Source organism: Meriones unguiculatus, chromosome 11 (genome assembly GCF_030254825.1).
Source record: "Meriones unguiculatus strain TT.TT164.6M chromosome 11, Bangor_MerUng_6.1, whole genome shotgun sequence".
Lineage (NCBI taxonomy): Eukaryota > Metazoa > Chordata > Mammalia > Rodentia > Muridae > Meriones > Meriones unguiculatus.
Genome location: NC_083359.1, coordinates 9,110,838 through 9,128,846, shown reverse-complemented (window position 1 = coordinate 9,128,846; position 18,009 = coordinate 9,110,838). Strand labels below are relative to the sequence as shown.

Here is an 18,009-nt window from a genome sequence, read left to right as displayed (position 1 = left end):
CACCCGTCATGAAAATCAATGCTAAAATAACTACCATGACTAAAATAAACCATTATATTGTAAATAACATTCTGACTGGAAAGGATCGTGTTCAGTATTGCTCATCAGTGCTTATGAACCAGCACCACAGGATGACAAGAACTGACAATATTCTGTCAGCAAACAATTTAATTGCAAATTATATTCATACCACTCTTGAAGATTAGGGTACAGGTGAAGGATGAGGCAAGCTCACAAGAGTTACACTGAAAATTACACTGAGTAGTTGTCACTAGCCTGTGCATCATGCAGGATGTTGACTAGTGATCGAAAAGATGACTGCACTAAAAGGTAAGAAGCAGGGATCTAAGAACTTGGGCTTTCTGTTTTCAGACTGCTGAAAACACTATGAAAGCAGAGGCTGGTGCGTGACGGTGACTCCCCTCCAACGTGCCCTGCGCTGCTCTCTTCTCCCTGAGCTAGAAGTTTTCTGCATGATGAAAGTCTACGTTGTAAACTTTCTTACTTCCAGGTCTAGGGAGGTGTTTCTTCTACACTTAACAAGCTGCCCACTTTTCTCTAAAAATTTTGTTAACAACTTGTAACTACATAAGTGGATTCTTGGAGATTAGAATTGCATGCTACTCCAGTGCTATACCTAATTTCCTTAATGGAGATCCCAAAAAAATGACTGAGTAAACTGCTTCCAGTATTTCATAACGGCTTGCTTAAGCATACTTGTTTTTCTCTAAAACTTCTAAATATAGAATAGAATTTAGATTGTATGTAAGAAAAATGTTTAATTACACTTATTCATATATTTACTTCTGTGTCTTGAGGGCCTGCATCACTGCATACACGTGAAGGTCAATTGGTGCCAGGGTCAGTTCTTTCCTTTCACTATGGGGATTCAGATCATAAGAATTGTTGGTAAATGCCTAGTCCTGCTGAGTTATCTCATCACCCCTAAGGAATGTTAGAAAGCATTTTTGCATTTGTGTTAAAAAGTATTTTGATTCTTACTTGCAAGAAAAACACACGAACCAAACCGGATGGAACACCAGTTCTCAAGAATGATATCAAGTGAATACCAGTCACTACTTACAAGCTCACTTTCGAGAAACTACCTTAGAGAAAGGACAGAAGGAGGGCGCAGTGGCGCAAGCCTGTAATCCCAGCACTCAGGGAGGCAGGGGCAGGCGGAGTCCAGGACAGCCAAGACTACACAGAGAAAACCCTGTCTTGGGGGGGGGGGGGGCGGCGGGACGACGACTTGACAGGAGAGGCCTTGGGAGATCAGTGAACCTAGTAAACAATTCCTGAGAGAAAAAACTGGTAGCACAGACCTTGAAGACGTTCCTGTTACTTTTTAGGCCTAAATACCTTCAGAAGCTCTATTTCCCAGCTAGCCAATTCTAACTATAATTCTGTGTTTTTTTCCTAGGTAATATATTGATGAGCTTATACTTAGGACATGGGGGATGTGTAAGTCATAAGAATATTAGAAGATACATTTTGCACCCACAATACTTCTCTCATATTTCTGTCAAGCATTAGTTCGTTCCATACCAGGCCGGCTTAACGTAAAGGATAAAGCAAGTCTTTACTCAGATACCACACTGTGAAACTCAGATGGAGATACATACAGCTACTAGAAGAGTCTGAGCTTTGAGAGCCACGTTCCCTCGCATCCTTGTCCGAGGCAATTTGCCGGGTGATGATCACGTCTATGAAGTTAGCTGCAGTAATGGTAGTCTTCCCTCGGGTCCTTAGCTCTTCCTCATATCTGGATTTTGGAGGAGGCCCTTTATCTTTCCCAGCCTCAGAATACACTACTGAGGCATGAGGCTGGGGCTTGCCACTTGGAAGGGCTGAAGAAGTGCACACACACTGAACAGATCTCTTCTCCACCTCCAGGTTTTTCTGCTCTAGCTGCTGCTGTTCACTAACTGTTGCTGACCTGCTTCTCAAATTTTCTTCTAACCTGGCAGCTTCATGCTTACTCTCTTTTGTTTTGGAAACATCCATCTGGGGTGCAGAAGCTGCGGCGTCCACGAGAGCAGCCAGGGCATCCGCAGCAGTGTTGTAACGGGAAGCTGGCAGGCCTTGGCTTATTGAAGGCCCTCCAGCAGGCAGTGGCCTGTGAATAAAATAAAGGTACTTAAGGAGAGAATATTGGGGGGAACATTGTTGGGGAAATGAAAGAACAAATTACATTTTTTAAAAGTTTAGCAATAGAAAATCTTGACTATTATAGTCGGTGGTTTAAAAATCAAGATAGCTAAGCAGGTAAAGGCTGAGCTGCCTTGTTGCCATGGCTCACGATCTGAATTTGAGTCTCAGGACCCACATAGTAGAGAACAGACTCCCACAGACTTACACATTGCATCCATGCACACACACACACACACACACACACACACACACACAGAGTCATCAGTAAATGTTAGATTAAAACATGCAAAATATAGACTTATTTTGGTCAAAATGTTTATGAGTACAAAAGACTGACATGATTCGTAGCTGAGCAGTTGGATCCAAAGGTGTGATTACACTTGTTCCATTGGTTCCCTGGAAAACACTGGGTCTCTGTTGCAACACGGTTTCCTGAGTTCTTATTGAAGGGGAAGGTGAGCGAACATATCCGTGGCTACCAGGACGGCCTGACTGTTCTGAGCCTGAAGAGGTAAAAGAAAAAATCAGACTGATAACCCAAATGAAGCAGCTACAGAAATAAAGGCAGTAAAGTTATAAAAATTTTAATCCAGTTTTAACAAATAGAAAAACGAGAACAAGAAATTTGATACTATACTTCCTAGAAATGGGCTCTAACTTTCTCAATAAAGAAGCAATAAAACCCAACAAAACTGAAATCTCAGCTGTGATTTACGGTCATTTCCAATTTTGTTGAGAGTTTCAATCTCAAATCCAGAAAGGAAAGAGAAGGACCAACAAGAAAGTGCTACGTATCTCAGACACTCATCTTGCAGACTGTGCTGAAATTTTTAGTTTAGTATGATCACCCAAATCAAAGTTAGCAGAACATCCCATGTGTCACAATGAAAATAATATTACAGCTTGGCTTCTGCACTCAGTCATGGTTAATCCTGTTTTGCCTCTTTGTGGTTGTGTACACAAGCGTACACATGTGCATATGACCTGAGGTCAATCCCTGTCATTCCTCACGTAATTTCCATCTTGTTTCTGAGATATACTCTTAGTGGCTTGAAATCTGGAAACTGGGTGGGCAGGCTGACCAGTGAGCTCCAAGAAGCCAACTGTCTAAGCCTCTCCAGCTCTGTTATTACAAGCACATGGCACCAAACCAGGTGTTGTTGTTTTTTTTGTTTTTGTTTTTTTGTTTTTACATGGTTTGGGACTCAAACTCAGGTCACTACACTGTATGGCAACTAGTTTACCAACTGAGTTCATCCAAACCCCCTGCCCCTGCTCTATTTCGTGATTACATGTTGTCTCTTGTAAGACGGAATATTATACTCACTAAACCCTCTCCAAAAGTTTGTCTTCTACAGCTTCAAAGTTTTACTCACTTAGCTTTAACTGTCTCATAGCAGAGCTTGGAGAATCTTAAACTCTAATTTGCTGATCAATTTTCTTCTCTGTTTCTACCTCATTCTTTGCATGTGTAAGAGACATTTTAGCACAGACTTATTCCCACAGCCAGTACAACCTCAGCCAGACTTTCTGACAATTTCCTTTCTTCTGAATACACTTTGGGGAATTAACAGTATGCCTATAAGACCAACTGCTAGTAGTGGAACTGCTAATCGATCAGAGTCTATATGTTTCTATGCACAGGAGTGACCCCATTTACATGACATTCATCATATATCAGTGTGTGTGCAGCTGCAACATGGAGAAGATCAATTCAGTATAAGAAAATAGTATTTTGATGTTTTTACCTGTTACTTTGCAAGTCAGTGGGATCAACAAATTTTTAAACTCTAGCTCCCACCAAAATTATGTGTTATTTGATTTGACTTTAATTTTTCATGTTTTTATATAATCTACATGAACTCAGTGTTATGGTATTACCACATAATGTATTCATTACAGGCATTTTTTAAGGGTCAGGCTAGTAGCGATTTCTCTTATTCTCTGCTTCCTTTTTCCTACCCTACACTGCCCTTTGGATGGCATCTAGAAACCAACTGACTCCTCTCTTCACATCTTTTAACTGTTGTACATCAGTCTGTGTTCTTAAGTGTCAGATCAGTATTTTTTACAATATGGCCCTTAGTAAATGGTCTGATTATTTTTTAAGAAATAATTGATACAGATAAAAAAAGAGATGGCCCAAATATCTGTCAGATAAACTATGTCTAAAATAAAAATTATCCTTATTCTCCCAGATTGCGATCTTGCCATTTTTCATGCTGTGTCACTCTGAACGTCACCCCACCACGACACACACACTTCTCTTTTTTTACTATGAGATAGGATCTTGCTATGAATGTCAGGCTGATGTCAAATTACAATCCTCCTGTTTCAGCTTCCTGAATGATGGATGTAGTAGTTTGAATTAAATTGTCCCCCCACAGACTGATAGGGTCTGCCACTATTAGAAGAGGTGTTCTTGTTGGAACAGGTGTGGCCTTGTTGGAGGAAGTGTGCCTCTGGGCATGGGCATAAGGTTTCAGAAACTCAAACCAGGCCCAGTGTTACTCTCTGTGCCTGCTGCCTGCCAATCCAGGTGCAAATGCAGAACTCTCAGATCCTTCTCCAGCATGTCTGCCTGAACGCCTGCCTCCATACCTTCCGCCAGCCAAAATTAAATGTTTTCCTTTTTAAGAGTTGCCTTGGTCATGGTGTCTCATTGCAGCAGTAAAGCACTAAGTAAGATACTGGGTTACAGGCATGTGCAGGTCCAGTTCAGTTTAATCATATATATATTCATATATATATGATTTTTTTCCCCTCTTGTCAGCTCCCTCTGATTCTGCTTCTGTGTTCTCAGCACTTTCTGGCCATCCTCTGTGTCTGTTTCACACCACCATTGGCACATACAGGAGTTCCTGAGACAGTTTCACTTAACAGCCCATGCCCAATTTCAGAGTTCTAGCACATCCCATGCCACTCTTTTAAGAAATGCTCTTCAGAGCTGGGTGCAGTGGCACATGCCTTTAATCCCAGTGCTTGGGAAGCCAAGGCAGACATAATGCTGTGAGTTCAAGGTCAGCCTAGTTTACAAAGACAGTCCAGGACAGCAAAGGCTACATAGAAAAACCCTAACGCAGGAAGAAAAGGGAAGGGAGGGGAGGGGAGGAAGGAAGGAAGGAAGAAAAAAAAGAAAAGATGCTCTTTTGAGCCAGGCAGTGGTATGGTGGCTCACACCTTTAATCCCAGTGCTTGGGAGGCAGAGGCAGGTGGATCTTTGAGTTTGAGGCCAGCCTGGTCTGTAGAATAAGTTCCAGAATAGCCAAGGCTACACAGAGAAACCTTGTCTTAAAAAAGGAAACGCCCTTCTGGTCACATGACTGACATGGCCGGAATGTCAGTGCCTCACTATAAGCAGGGTATGGAAATTGCCCAGTTGTACTTTCCACTCCCTCTTTAGCCTGGAGCTGGAGCTGTTCTTTCCGCTTGAGGAGCTGTATTTTTTCAGGAGCAACTAAAGACCTATGCTACTTGAACCCAATCAGAATGACAACATGGAAAGTCCGTATAATTTCTATAGCACTTTTGCTTGTATTTCAAATATATTGACTTTCGATCTTACAAACCCCTCCCCCCCAATTTAAGGTTTTTTGTTTTTTTTTTGAGACAGAGTTTCTCTGTGTAACATGCTCTGGCTGTCCTCGGCTGTCTTTATAGACCAGGCTGGCCCTGAACTCACAAAGATCCAACTGCCTCTGCCTCCCAAGCACTGGGATTAAAAGTGTGTGCCACCATGCCCGGAAGCCCATCTTACAATTCCTATTCACCTACGTAGAATAATTAAGCATGATGCCCAACAGGAAATTCCTAGGATCTGTCCTCTCAGAGAGGTGCAAAGCCCCTCACTGACCTGCCCGTAAGTAGAGGTCAGTGGAAGCACTGATTCTTTCGCGCTCACGTTCACGTTCGCGTTCGCGTTCTCGTTCACGTTCCCGTTCTCGTTCTCGTTCCTTCTCCCTTTCTCGTTCTCGTTCCCTCTCAGCACTTGCAGCTGCTGCAAGATGTGTTGGGTGACCTGTAAAACATGAATCTGCAACTTCAGACAAAACTGTCAGCCTGTGTTACATCTGGAAATGCCCGGAAGTTTCAAAAAGCTCCAGATGTGGGATCTATGACATTTATCTTGCTAGTCTTAGATAGCACATGGAGCATAAAATAAGCATTTAGGGTATTTGTTAAGCATCTAATTATAGGTATATATCAATGAAAAGCAGAATGGGAGACAGATGCCCAGAAGTCCTCTGAAGGCTACACCAGAAAAACCAAAGCATGTTAGACTAGCAATTTTGTCTGAGAAATAGAGGGCATTATTTTATTATGTATGTTCTCCAGAAAAAACCACTAACTTATTTTCTGGAACACTTGTTCCCTTTTCACCCGGAACAAGCCAGATATGTTAGTTTGGCACATCTTACCTGGAGACAAAGAAGCAGCGTTGTATGGCCTGGGAGGAAAAGTAATCTGTGTACCAGGAATATAAGTGATTCTGTCCATGGGGGGAGTGCTCGTTCCCCCTGCATGAGGCACTAAAATTGTTGGAGGCATATTGGTCAGGTCAATGATTCCTATCCAAAAGACAAATACACTTTATGTTAGGCATTACTATAAACTGACACCTAACTCCAGAAGTATACATGGATTTTCTATTTTGTCTTCTAATAACAAAATAACCTGCATTCAATATAAATAAAAGTTTTAAAAATTGTCACTATTTCTTAAGAGCCTCTTTAAATCTAAACAAAATATGAAAGCAGTGAGTTCTACACAAGTAATCTTAGGTACAGACATAGTAAAGAAAACATAGGCCAGGCAGCAGCAGCAGCACACTCCTTTAATTCCAGCACTCAGGAGGCAGAGGCAGGTGGATCTCTGACTTTGAGGCCAGCCTGGTCTACAGAGTGCGTTCCAGGATAGCCAGGGCTACACAGAGAAACAAACAAACAAATGCACTTTATATGACTTAGTTACTTTGACATTCACTGTAACACCTCATCTCAATAAATTATTTGCTTTCAAGGGCCAAAGTCTACAGAGGAAAGTATAAGCTTTTTTTTTTAATGTCTTTCCATCATTTATTTACCAAGTATTCACTAATTACTGATAAATGTGAAAAAATTCTACATACCTCTTGTAGCTGGATAAGGGAGACCCAGTGGCTGCTCTCGTGGGGAGAGTCCCCTGGCGACATCAGGGCGCAAATTCACTTGCATTTGCTGTGAGGTAATGTAATCATTTAGGATTGTCTGTCTTGTATTCTCCATTGCATAAAGCTGGTACTGACTTGGGTATCCTGGGGTTGGTGAAAGCTGTCTCTGAAACAGGTAAGCAGCAGCTGCTGAGTGAAAGAAAGAAAAAACGGCACTGAGTGTGTGAGATTACTTAGCTAAATGTAATCCTCGGACAGAGTGAGGAAATACTGCCTGCTGAGCTAGGACACAAGCCACTTCCGCTGAACTACAGGGATTAATTTTAGTCCTTGACACACTAGTGATATGAAGTCTAGCTCCTTCTCTACCCCTCACTCCCACCACCTCAGGATTTCTCTATGTAGCCCTTGCTGGCCTGGAATTCCCTCTGTAGACCAGGAGAGCTTCAAACTCAGAGATCCACCTGCCTCTGCTTCCTGATTGCTGGGATTAAAGGCAAGTGCTACCACGTTCTATAAAGTGAATTTATTCTAATACCTGAGATGTAATGGAAAGGGGAAGCATATTCTGAACATTTCTGAAGTCGTTTTGCTTTCAGCCATTGCCACGAAACTTTATTATGTTTTCACCTGAATTATATGAGTTGTGGTTGAAAATTAAAGTCCTTTTTGATAACACAACAGTGGGAAGATATATGAAAACAATTTCTCTAAGGTAATAATGATTGTAATATAACCATTCAGTAATGCATGTGTTTGAAAAAACAAATTACAATTCTATTATTATACCATGGAAGAAGCTATGGACAAAACAAACATGGCTAGGGCCATGTTCTAAAAAGACTTTATTACAGCAATAGGATTTCATCAAGGAACTATTGTTTAATTAGCCCCTGCTGAAGAACATAACTCAGGATGTGATGAAGTATGGTAAAAGTAGAAAATAATGTCTCTATTCTCAAAGCCATTTATAAGCCAGGCGTGGGTGGCAGTACACATCTTTAATCCCAGCACTCAGGAGGCAGGGGCAGGTAGATATATGATTTTAAGGCCAGCCTACTTTACAGATTGAGTTCCAGGACAGCCAGGGCTACGCAAAGAAACCCTGTCTTGAAAACATTTATATAAAACATATCTATCTATCTATCTATCTATCAAATCTAGCTCAGACAGAAAAAGGACAAGAAGATGAAAATGCTACTAAATAAAGGTTTATGATAGACACTGAACAATTATGTTTTCTAGACTATTAATTTAACTTTCATCCAGAATTCCAAGTGTCAGTTAAGTTTGACTGCTGAAACACATTTCAATTTGGAAGATGTTCTCTTCAGAAAAGTGTTTCAGATTACAATGGGTTCTACCCCAAAAAGCCCAGAACAATGCAAGTTGCAGACGCTGAAAGTGCATTTGGTATGTCTACACTACATCCTAGGCTTTAGCAGCACTCACATTGTATTCATCAACTGTTTCCACTCAAAGTTGAGGGGTTGTGGCTCCCTGCTGCACCCAGCATCATAGAATAGTATTGCCACATATTGCCAGCCCCAGAAAGGCAAGTTTCTGTCAACTGCTTTTTGCTTTCACAACACTGCTAAGTCAAAAGCTTAAGTAGAATGAACAAGTACAGGTTGGCCTGTGATCTCTGTATCAGGGTTAGGTTCAAATAGCAGAGCTTTCAGGTAAAATATTCCCCAAGGATAGGTAACTTTTGGGCTTCTTTGCAGTAAAAAATTTTTGTTTACTTTGTGTGTACAGTGGTTTATGTTCAGCAGTGCACATATGCCACAATGTGGGCGTGGGGGTCAGAGGACACCTGCTCATTCTCCCCTTTCACTGTGTGGATTCTGCAGGTTGGTGGCAAGCATGTTCCTTTTATTAAAACCCACCTTACTAGCCTGATATTTTGCCTTTTAATGAGACAACATGGCAGTAAAAGCCACTGTAAGAACACAGATATAGCCCCTAGACAAGGCTACCTCGAACTAACAGAATTCCACCTGCCTCCTACTCATCACATGTCTTTAGCTTCATTAAAAAAACAAAAACAAAAGCAAACAAATCCAGGGAATTTATCTTATAACAAAAAGATAATGGTGAGATTTAGTCAATGGGTTAAGAATAGGCACTGACCTTCACTTTAACCCACTTTTCCAATCAGACTTCCCAACTGCAATCACGAAGAAAGTTTTTCAGACACTTACTGATTTTAGTTCTTTAAGCTTTGTTAATAGTTTTATTATTTTGGGGTGCTGGTAACATGGGGTATTCTAGTCACAAAAACGCACTGAGTTGTACAATACTCTATTCATTGTACCATAATAGCTTGAACAGTCACAAAGCTATAGTATTTCTTTGTTGTAAATTGTCATTAAATATTGAACTTACCAGGATCCAAAGCCCTGTGAAAGGGCATGGCTGGATCCAAGTGTGTGGGAAGGTGGCTTCGATAAACATCTCCTGCAGCGCTACTCCTATGATGGGGGTCAAATGGGCTGTGACTCACGACAGGACCCACACCAGGCACTGGAGACTTGGCTGGTGTACTTTCCCTTTGGGTTGGAGTCAGGGTCGATTTCCTTTCATGACTGGTAGACTTGCTGGAAGAAACTGTAACAGCAATGACAAAGTGCCAGTGCCATAAATCCTTGAGAACACCTCAACGCGTGCTCTAGCATTTAAATCCAATCTTGTATTGTGTACAAGTGTAAGCATAAAGAGCCTCGAAGCTGGAGACTGCTGTGACCATTTAGAGCAGAGCACCAATTCTAAACCATGACATGCTAAGATCACGAAAGATCATGCAGTTCACTAAGCTCTAAATCTCACTGTGAATGACCATATTTCCTACATGGTACTAACAAAATCCTAAAACAAAACATGTCTATTTTGGCACCACATATGTAGCAAATCTCTAATGCTTCTCTTGTGTCTTCTAACCTCTTTGCTAGCTGTAAACAATAAATTACCCTAATTTTTCCCCTTCAGTCTGCTCTTCAGTGGTTACCTCACACATCCACTTGTCCCTCTACTCATGACTCAGTGATTAGACTCAGTGATCAGACGCCTATCACATCCACAACTTTGCAGCAACCTTCTTGTGGAGATCTCCATGTACCATAAAGTGCACCACATCAGCCTTGTTACTTCATTTCTTGTAAAACAGTATTTTCCTTTTTAAAAACAATTATGTCTAGCTGGGTGTGGTGGCACATGCCTGTTATCCCACCACTCAGGGAGGCAGAGGCAGGCCGATCTTCTTTAGTTTGAGGCCAGCCTGGTGTACAAAGTAAGTCCAGGAAAGCAAGGCTGCACAGAAAACTCTGTCTCGAAAACCAATGAGACAAAAACAAACAAACAAAAACATTCTGTGTGTGGAGATTTTACCCTGAGTGTGTCTATGCACCACGTATGTGCAGTGCCATAAGAGTGTCAGATACCCAAGAGTTACACATGGCTGTTAGCCATCGTGTAGGTGCTGGGAATTGAACACACATGTGTTTTGGGAAGAGCAGACCACAGAACCATCTCCTCAGCCCTACTGAATTTCTTTCCTTTTTCATTTCTGCACTGCTGAAGATTAAACCCCATGTACTTTGTACATTCTGAAGGGAGTAATTCACTGATATTAAATATACACATGATATGCAACTATCATTTGTGCTTCTGTTTTGTTTGTTTAGCTAAACGGTCTCTTATTTTGTAGCGCTCAAACCTGCTCCTACCTCTGCCCTGCCTCCCAAGTACTGGGATATAGATGTGGACCACCATACCCAGCTACCATAAAGCTTTTAGCTAAAATTCTGCTGGTACAACGTGGCCAAAACCAAATTTCCCTATCAAAACTAAAAATCTTCCTGGTTTATCCTGCCTGATGCCAAGTCTTTTCCCTCCTCTGACAACTCTAGCAGGCTCTCCTTCCTCTGTCTGCAGTGCCATTCCTCCTAAAACATTCCTCAACTCTTCACCATGTAGCCCAAGGCCAGACACAGTGGTTCTCAACTTTCCTAATGCTGTGACCCTTTCATACAGTTCTTCATGTTGTGGTGACCCTTAATCATAAAATTATTTTTGCTACTTCCTAACTGTAATTTTATAATGTTATGAAGTGTAAACATCTGATACGCAGGATATCTGATATGTATTTCCTGAGGAAATCATGGCCCACGGTTGAGAATGTTGGCTTCAGGTAAGACCTCAAAATATACATACTGATCCCAAGGGAATTCACTCATGTCTACCTCCCTATGTTGGGATAATAAGCAGACACCCCCAACCCCTAGACACATGGGTTCTGGAGAATGACTGAATCTTATTGACTGAGCTGCATCCTGACATAATATAGAGCTAGTGATTAACTATTTTCTGTTTGGTAGAGGTAAAAAATGTTGCACAAGTAATCAGACCAGGCAAAAAAAAAGTCATACCATCAGAAGTTCTGTTCATCATGGGTGAGCCTCTGGATATGGTGCTCTGGTAACTCACAGGAGTCCTGCGAGCACTGTTGTCATCATAGATTCCTGGGCTCAGCTGTGCTTTGGGAGCTTCATGAAGTGTAGACCTGAGAACCGAGGGGCCAGAGCTCACCACCGATGTGTGCCGGGGACGCACTGGCTCGCCTGCTTTCGCATCCTCATATTTTCCCCGTTCTACTACTTTTATGTTCTCTGGTACAATTTCCAGCATTCCACGGGGTAGTTTGCTAGGCCCTGTGATTAAGGACTTCACATTGTGTTTGATAGCTGATTGACCTGAGTTGTTGTCAAATTTTATTGGTGTGCCCTAAGGGGAATGAAACAAACATTACAGGTAACAAAGTTATCTAGATACTGTTCCTTCTAAGATATATGTCTAGCTCATTATACTTTGCTCTGGTGACATCCATCTAAGCCCACAGACCCTTAATTACACACACTCCTAAATTACTGACCTTAAACTACATGTACAAGAACTGATGATGTGTAGGTGAAAGATTTACTACTAAGAAGTCTAATGTAAGAACTACCTAGAACTACGGAGTCGTATTATCAATACTGTTCTACAAATGTCAGTATGAAGTGGAATTGCTGACACATAGAGCCTTGATCTATTTACCTGGGAAATAGAACCCTCAATTATTGGCCTTGTGCTCTGGGCTACTTCTGGAGTTTTTCGGCTTTCCTGAGTTAGAATGTCTTGTCTCGGAATCTCATGAATGGAACGCCCCATTTCTTTGATTGTGGTGATACCGTCATATGGTTTTCCTTTGGTAATGGCACCTTCAAATGCTCGAATTGGAGGGCTTTCCCTTTTAATCTGTTTGGGATATTTAAGGCCATCTTCAAAGCTTTCAGCTGTTGCTCTTGGTGTGCCTTTAGGAAGAGTTCAGGAAACATACCTGTTAAAAAAATACTGATGGTTGCACAGCCCTGTCCTGAATTTCTACTACAGAGCCTCAGGGACGCATTCCCAAGTTTTATTTTAGGATTACTCAAAGTGAATAGGGTATTATTCATTATAGTTTCAGAATGATTTTTATATAGATGTCTTGATATTAAAAGATCAGGCAACTAAAACCTTCTGATAAGTGATGTGGCTAAGAAAAAAGTTAAGACTGACTTAGCAGCCAGGTGTGGTGGCACAGTCCTTTAATCCCAGTATCCAGGAAGGCGGAGGCAGATCGCTGAGTTTGAGGACAGTCTGATCTATAAAGTGAGTCCAGGACAGCCAAGGCTACAAAGAGAAACCCTGTCTCAAATGAAAACAACAACAAAAACAAAGAAACAACAACAAAAAAAGATTAAGACTTAACATTTAATACTTCAAAGGGTAAAATATCTTGAAAAGTAGATTTAATATTCTCTTAAATTAAATTATTATTAGACTACCTTGTTAGTGAATCATAAATAGTAAAAAGGCAAAACACAATGTACCCTGCATTATGGAACCAGACAGCACAGTCCTTTCTTTGAGATCAGAATGAGGGCTCCCCCTGGGTAATGCTCGGCATATCAGACCTTTTAAAACAGTAAAGAAATCCAGTTATTAAACATAATGTGTTATCAATTTATAATACTAACTATTGCCTATATGGTATATAATTTTGATTAAAAGCTCTGTGAAGGAAGAAATGTCATTTCTAAATTGTGTGCAATTCAGAAACCTTCGCAAAGGACTGGTGAGATGGCTCAGGTGTATAAGGGTACTTGCAACCAAGCCAGACGTCATGGATTCAATGCCCAAGACCTATAGGCAGAAAGAGAAATACTAATTCCTGCAAGTTATCTTCTGACCTCCACATTTGCACAGTATGAACATGTATACACACACACACATGCACACACCGAATAAATGTTTAAAAATACATGAGAAATACCAATTATGTAATTACTTAATTCCTTTAAAATATATTTTAAAGGTTTATTAACCTATAGTTTTTTATTTCATTTTTATTTATTTTCTTTAAATAATTTTTATTTTTTTTTATATTAATCGCAGGTTGTTTACTTTGTATCCCAGGCGTAGCCCCCTCCCTCATTCCGTCCCAATTCCAACCTCCCTCCCTCATCTCCTTCCTGCCCCTTTCCAAGTCCACTGATAGGGGAGGTCCTCTTCCCCTTCCATCTGACCCTAGCTTATCAGGTATCTTCAGGACTGCCTGCAATGTCCTCCTCTGTGGCCTAGCAGGACTGCTCCTCCCATGGGGTGGGGGGAGGTCAAAGAAAACAAGTAACAGGGCAGGAGCCTGCCGCCGAGGGCCTCTGAAAGACTACCTAGCAGTGTATCAAAGCAGATGCTGAGACTCACAACCAAACAACACCAGAGTGCAGGGAGTCATATGAAAGAAGGAGGAGTTAGTATGACCTCGAGAGGACAGGAGCTCCACAAGGACCAAATATATCAGGGCACAGGGGTCTTTTATGAGACTGTTTCTCCAACCAAGAACCATGTATGGATATAACCTAGAGCCGCTGCTGGATGTAGCCCATGGTAGCTCAGTATCCAAGTGGGTTCCCTAGTAAGGGAAACAGGGACTGTTTCTGACATGAACATAGTGGCTGGCTCTTTGACCTTTGAGTTTATGTGCCCCTTGTGCATCCTGGAGCTACAGAAGCTCATCCTGTGAGCCTCTGTATGGGTGCTGGGAACTGAGCATGGGTCCTCTGCAAGAGCAGCCAGGGCTCTTAGCTACTGAGTCATTCTCTTGTCCCATAACTAATTCTCACAGAACATTTCCCAAATACAACATGACCAGGAAAGGCACTACATTTTAGTTTAAAAGAGAAAGAAATTTTAGCAAAATTTGGCACTGCAAACCTATGAGCCTAATACTTGGGAAATAGAGTCAGAATCAGAATTCAGGGAGTTTGAAAAAGCCAAAGCTACCCTACACCTTCCCTACCTGTGCCCCAAAATATGCTCAAAGCTAAAGCTGAAATATCTCTCTTAAAATATTAGAGGATTTAGGTTGGGCATTATGGCACACACCTTTAATCTAGTTTGAGGCCAGTCTGGTCTAAATACCAAGTTTCAAGACAGCCAGGTCTATACAGAGAGGCCCTGTCTCAGACAACAACAAGAGAAGAACACTTAAATTTACATAAGGAGAACTAATAAAAGTGAAAAGTCATCAAAATAAAAACAAAACTTGGCCAAGGGCGGTGGTGCACGACTTTAATCCTAAGACTCAGAAAGCAAAGGCAAACTAATGTCTGCGCTTAAGGCCAACACAGAGAGCTCAAGACCTGCCAGGGCTACACAGTGTGACCCTGTCTGTCTGTCTTCCTTTCATTTCTTTCTTGTTTTTATCCCACCGTCTTCCTTCCCCCATTTCCCCTTTTTCTTTTCATTTTTTCCCCACATTAAAAAGCACCCCTTTAAGGTTATTAACAATAAACCAGAATACCTGGGCATATTCAAAAGCATTGCTAATTAGAGGGAAAACTATAACCAGAAGTGATTTTCAACAACATAATCAAAACTTCAAAATAAATCTTATAAATGTCAATGTTAGTCCAATTTATCATCATATTTTAGGTTTTAAATAGAACACAGAAAACATTTACTAACATTTAATTATAGGATAATGTTTTTACTTAAAATAACTCTCCCCTTGAGTTATCCCGTGTGTGCCACACCTACACAAACACACACACACAGAAGACCATGTAATATAGAACATGCCCTGATTTTCAGAGTCCTGGTTACTTCATTTAATATTTTGAAGTTTCATTCAGCTTCCTAAAAATTGCCTAATTTCAGTTTTCTTATGGCTAAATAAAATTCCATTATGTATATGGACCACATTCATGTATTGATGGACATGCAGGCTGATTCCACTGCTATTGTGAAAAGAGCAGCCACACACACGGGAGAGGAAGTATCTCTGTAGTAGTCTATAAAGCTCTTTGGCTGAATGCCAAAACAGGATGGCACTGCTCAACATGTAGATTAATAAAACTGAACACAAGAGCAAGACACAAATCCATTCAGCCAGAGTCACCTGATTGTTGTCAAAGGTGACAAAAATAGTGATGAGAGAAAAGGCAGCCTCTTAAACAAACGGTGATGGGAAGCTGGATAGCCACAGGAACGAATCTCTAACCTGGCACAAACATCAACACACCAAATGACTCAAAGACCAAAACCTAAGAGCTGACCCTCTGAAAAGGCTAGAGGAAAGGGAGAGAAAATGTTTCAAGATATAGGCACAGATAAGAACTTTAGGAATACAACTTAGGTTACGAAGGAAATAAAGCCAATGACTGGCAAATAGGATCGAAAAAAGTGAAGAACTATCCCACAAAAGACAATAGTAACCGTTACCCAAGACTGGAGGGCAGAGTCAGACAGACCCCAAGGACTGGATGGCTAGCCTGTCCAGCTCAAAAGCCTAACTTTAGGGTAACTGAGTGACAGTGGGAAACAGCCTACACTGACTCCTGGTTTTGGTAAGCACAAATGAATAAACACACATTTCTCATCAACAATGAATACTGGACAAAGCTTAGATATAATCATATATGTTGAACCCAAAGAAAGTATAGGAGCTTGTCTACTTTTTTGTCTAGATGAGTTTTGCCTGCATTTGTCTATGTGCACCACATGTGCATGGCTGCCTGTGGAAGCCAGGAAAGGTATCACATCTCTAGGAATTGGAGTTACAGTCCATTGTGAGCCATTGTGTGGGCGCTGGGAACCAAATGCAAGTCCTCAGCAAGAGCAGCAAGTGCTCTTAACTACTGGGCCATCTCTCCAGCAACAGATGATGCTTTATTTATGATGTTTTGTTTTTAAAACAGAGAGAAGATAACCCTGAGAAAATTACACAGAACTTAACTTAGTCTTGAATATTTCACCTAAATTAAATTATCTGAGGGAGGTTAAGATTTAAAAGTAAACCAAACCTCAGTGACCCAAAACTCGGACAACAATCTATAATCTGCATTCAGTGATGGCTATAACCCTTTAATTTCCAGCGAAAGAGATAAGCACAGAGAAATACTCCAGGAGAAGTTCAACTAAAGGTAAAATCCATGTCCTTGCTCCAGTCATCATACAACACTTCACCTCATGTATTAAAAAGAAATTCTTGAAACGGGTTTTAGAGCCCCTCTACAAGTTTTATGTTCTTAAATTCACTGAATCAGGAGGTAATTCTATAATAGTTTAAGCATTCCTACAGTAATAGTGACCTCTGGTATGAGTATCACATTCAGTTTTTACTTCCTTCTACTATGAAGTTTACATGATTCATATAAGGATATAAATTTAAAATTATGTTAATAAACTTCAGGTAGAAATGCTAGTGGCTGAACTCAAGATAGCAATGCAAAACTATTACACAAAATTAAATGCATCTGAGTAACACTCGAGATACACTTTACCCTCTAATGGTGCTGATACAGGAGACTCCCTCATTGACATCCCTTGCTTTATATTTCCTTCCACTGACTCATAGCTTCTTTTTAAACTGATTTCATGAGCTGTTCTTGGACTCCGAGTCCCTTCTCGGGCATTCTTAATATCTGCAGAATATAGAAACAAGAATTATTCAGAGCCCAAGGCCTATTTATAATGCACAGAAAACTAAGTCACCTTATCATCAGTCTTATAAAAACAACTTAATCCCAGCACTTAGGAGGCAGAGGCAGATGAATCATTAGGAGTTTGAGGCTAGCCTGATCTACATAGTGAGTTCCAGGTCAGACAGGGCTGTAGTAGTAAGACTCTGTCCCAAACAAAACAAACAAAAACTTGTCCTAACATGTATTTGTGTAGACAACTTCAATGAAAACATTTTTGTTTACTGCAATATTAACTAAATGGTTCCTGTGTGTGAGCCAAAGGCTAGGCTTGCAGATAAGGTTAACAAATTAAGTCCCTTCTTCTCTCGAAATTTATTCAACAGTGGTAGGTACAAAAAAAAAAAAAATACTCGGGCTGCAAATATGGGTCAGCAGTTAAGAGTACTGACTTCTTCCACGGGATCTGAATTTGGTTCCCAGCACCTACATCATTGGACTCACAACTAGTCCACCTCCAGGAGATCTGATACCATTTTCTGGCTTCTGCAGGGACCCATATTAGTTGTGCAAACACACACAGCACACACAGAAACAAATAAAAAATGAATTCTAAGAAAAATAATAAGCTTTACTTATATTACTCTAATGCCTTAATGTCCAACAGCCACACATACTATGGAAGAAAAATTATAGTATGCT

General features: G+C 40.8%; 2 protein-coding genes across 31 annotated transcripts in view; one reads left to right on the top strand and one right to left on the bottom strand.

Annotated features, from left to right (window-relative positions):
• Ttc19 (tetratricopeptide repeat domain 19) overlaps positions 1–1,627 on the top strand; it is a 44,282-nt gene extending 42,655 nt beyond the window's left edge. For all 3 annotated transcript variants that reach the window (XM_060363562.1, XM_060363560.1, XM_060363559.1), the window contains one exon: positions 1,424–1,627. In XM_060363562.1, the coding sequence (XP_060219545.1) occupies positions 1,424–1,536 (113 nt within the window). In that variant the 3' untranslated portion in view covers positions 1,537–1,627. The remainder of the gene's footprint in view (positions 1–1,423) is intronic.
• Ncor1 (nuclear receptor corepressor 1) overlaps positions 1–18,009 on the bottom strand; it is a 148,808-nt gene that overhangs the window by 14,732 nt on the left and 116,067 nt on the right. For 19 of the 28 annotated variants that reach the window (XM_060363530.1, XM_060363528.1, XM_060363547.1 and 16 more), the window contains 10 exons: positions 17,170–17,310; positions 13,216–13,299; positions 12,398–12,654; positions 11,731–12,085; positions 9,692–9,913; positions 7,283–7,492; positions 6,573–6,722; positions 6,008–6,172; positions 2,492–2,657; positions 1,626–2,119 (listed from right to left, as the gene is read on the bottom strand). In XM_060363530.1, coding sequence (XP_060219513.1) covers positions 1,626–2,119; positions 2,492–2,657; positions 6,008–6,172; positions 6,573–6,722; positions 7,283–7,492; positions 9,692–9,913; positions 11,731–12,085; positions 12,398–12,654; positions 13,216–13,299; positions 17,170–17,310 — 2,244 coding nt within the window. The remainder of the gene's footprint in view (positions 1–1,625; positions 2,120–2,491; positions 2,658–6,007; positions 6,173–6,572; positions 6,723–7,282; positions 7,493–9,691; positions 9,914–11,730; positions 12,086–12,397; positions 12,655–13,215; positions 13,300–17,169; positions 17,311–18,009) is intronic. The other 9 variants (XM_060363542.1, XM_060363543.1, XM_060363554.1 and 6 more) reach the window with 5 other exon arrangements.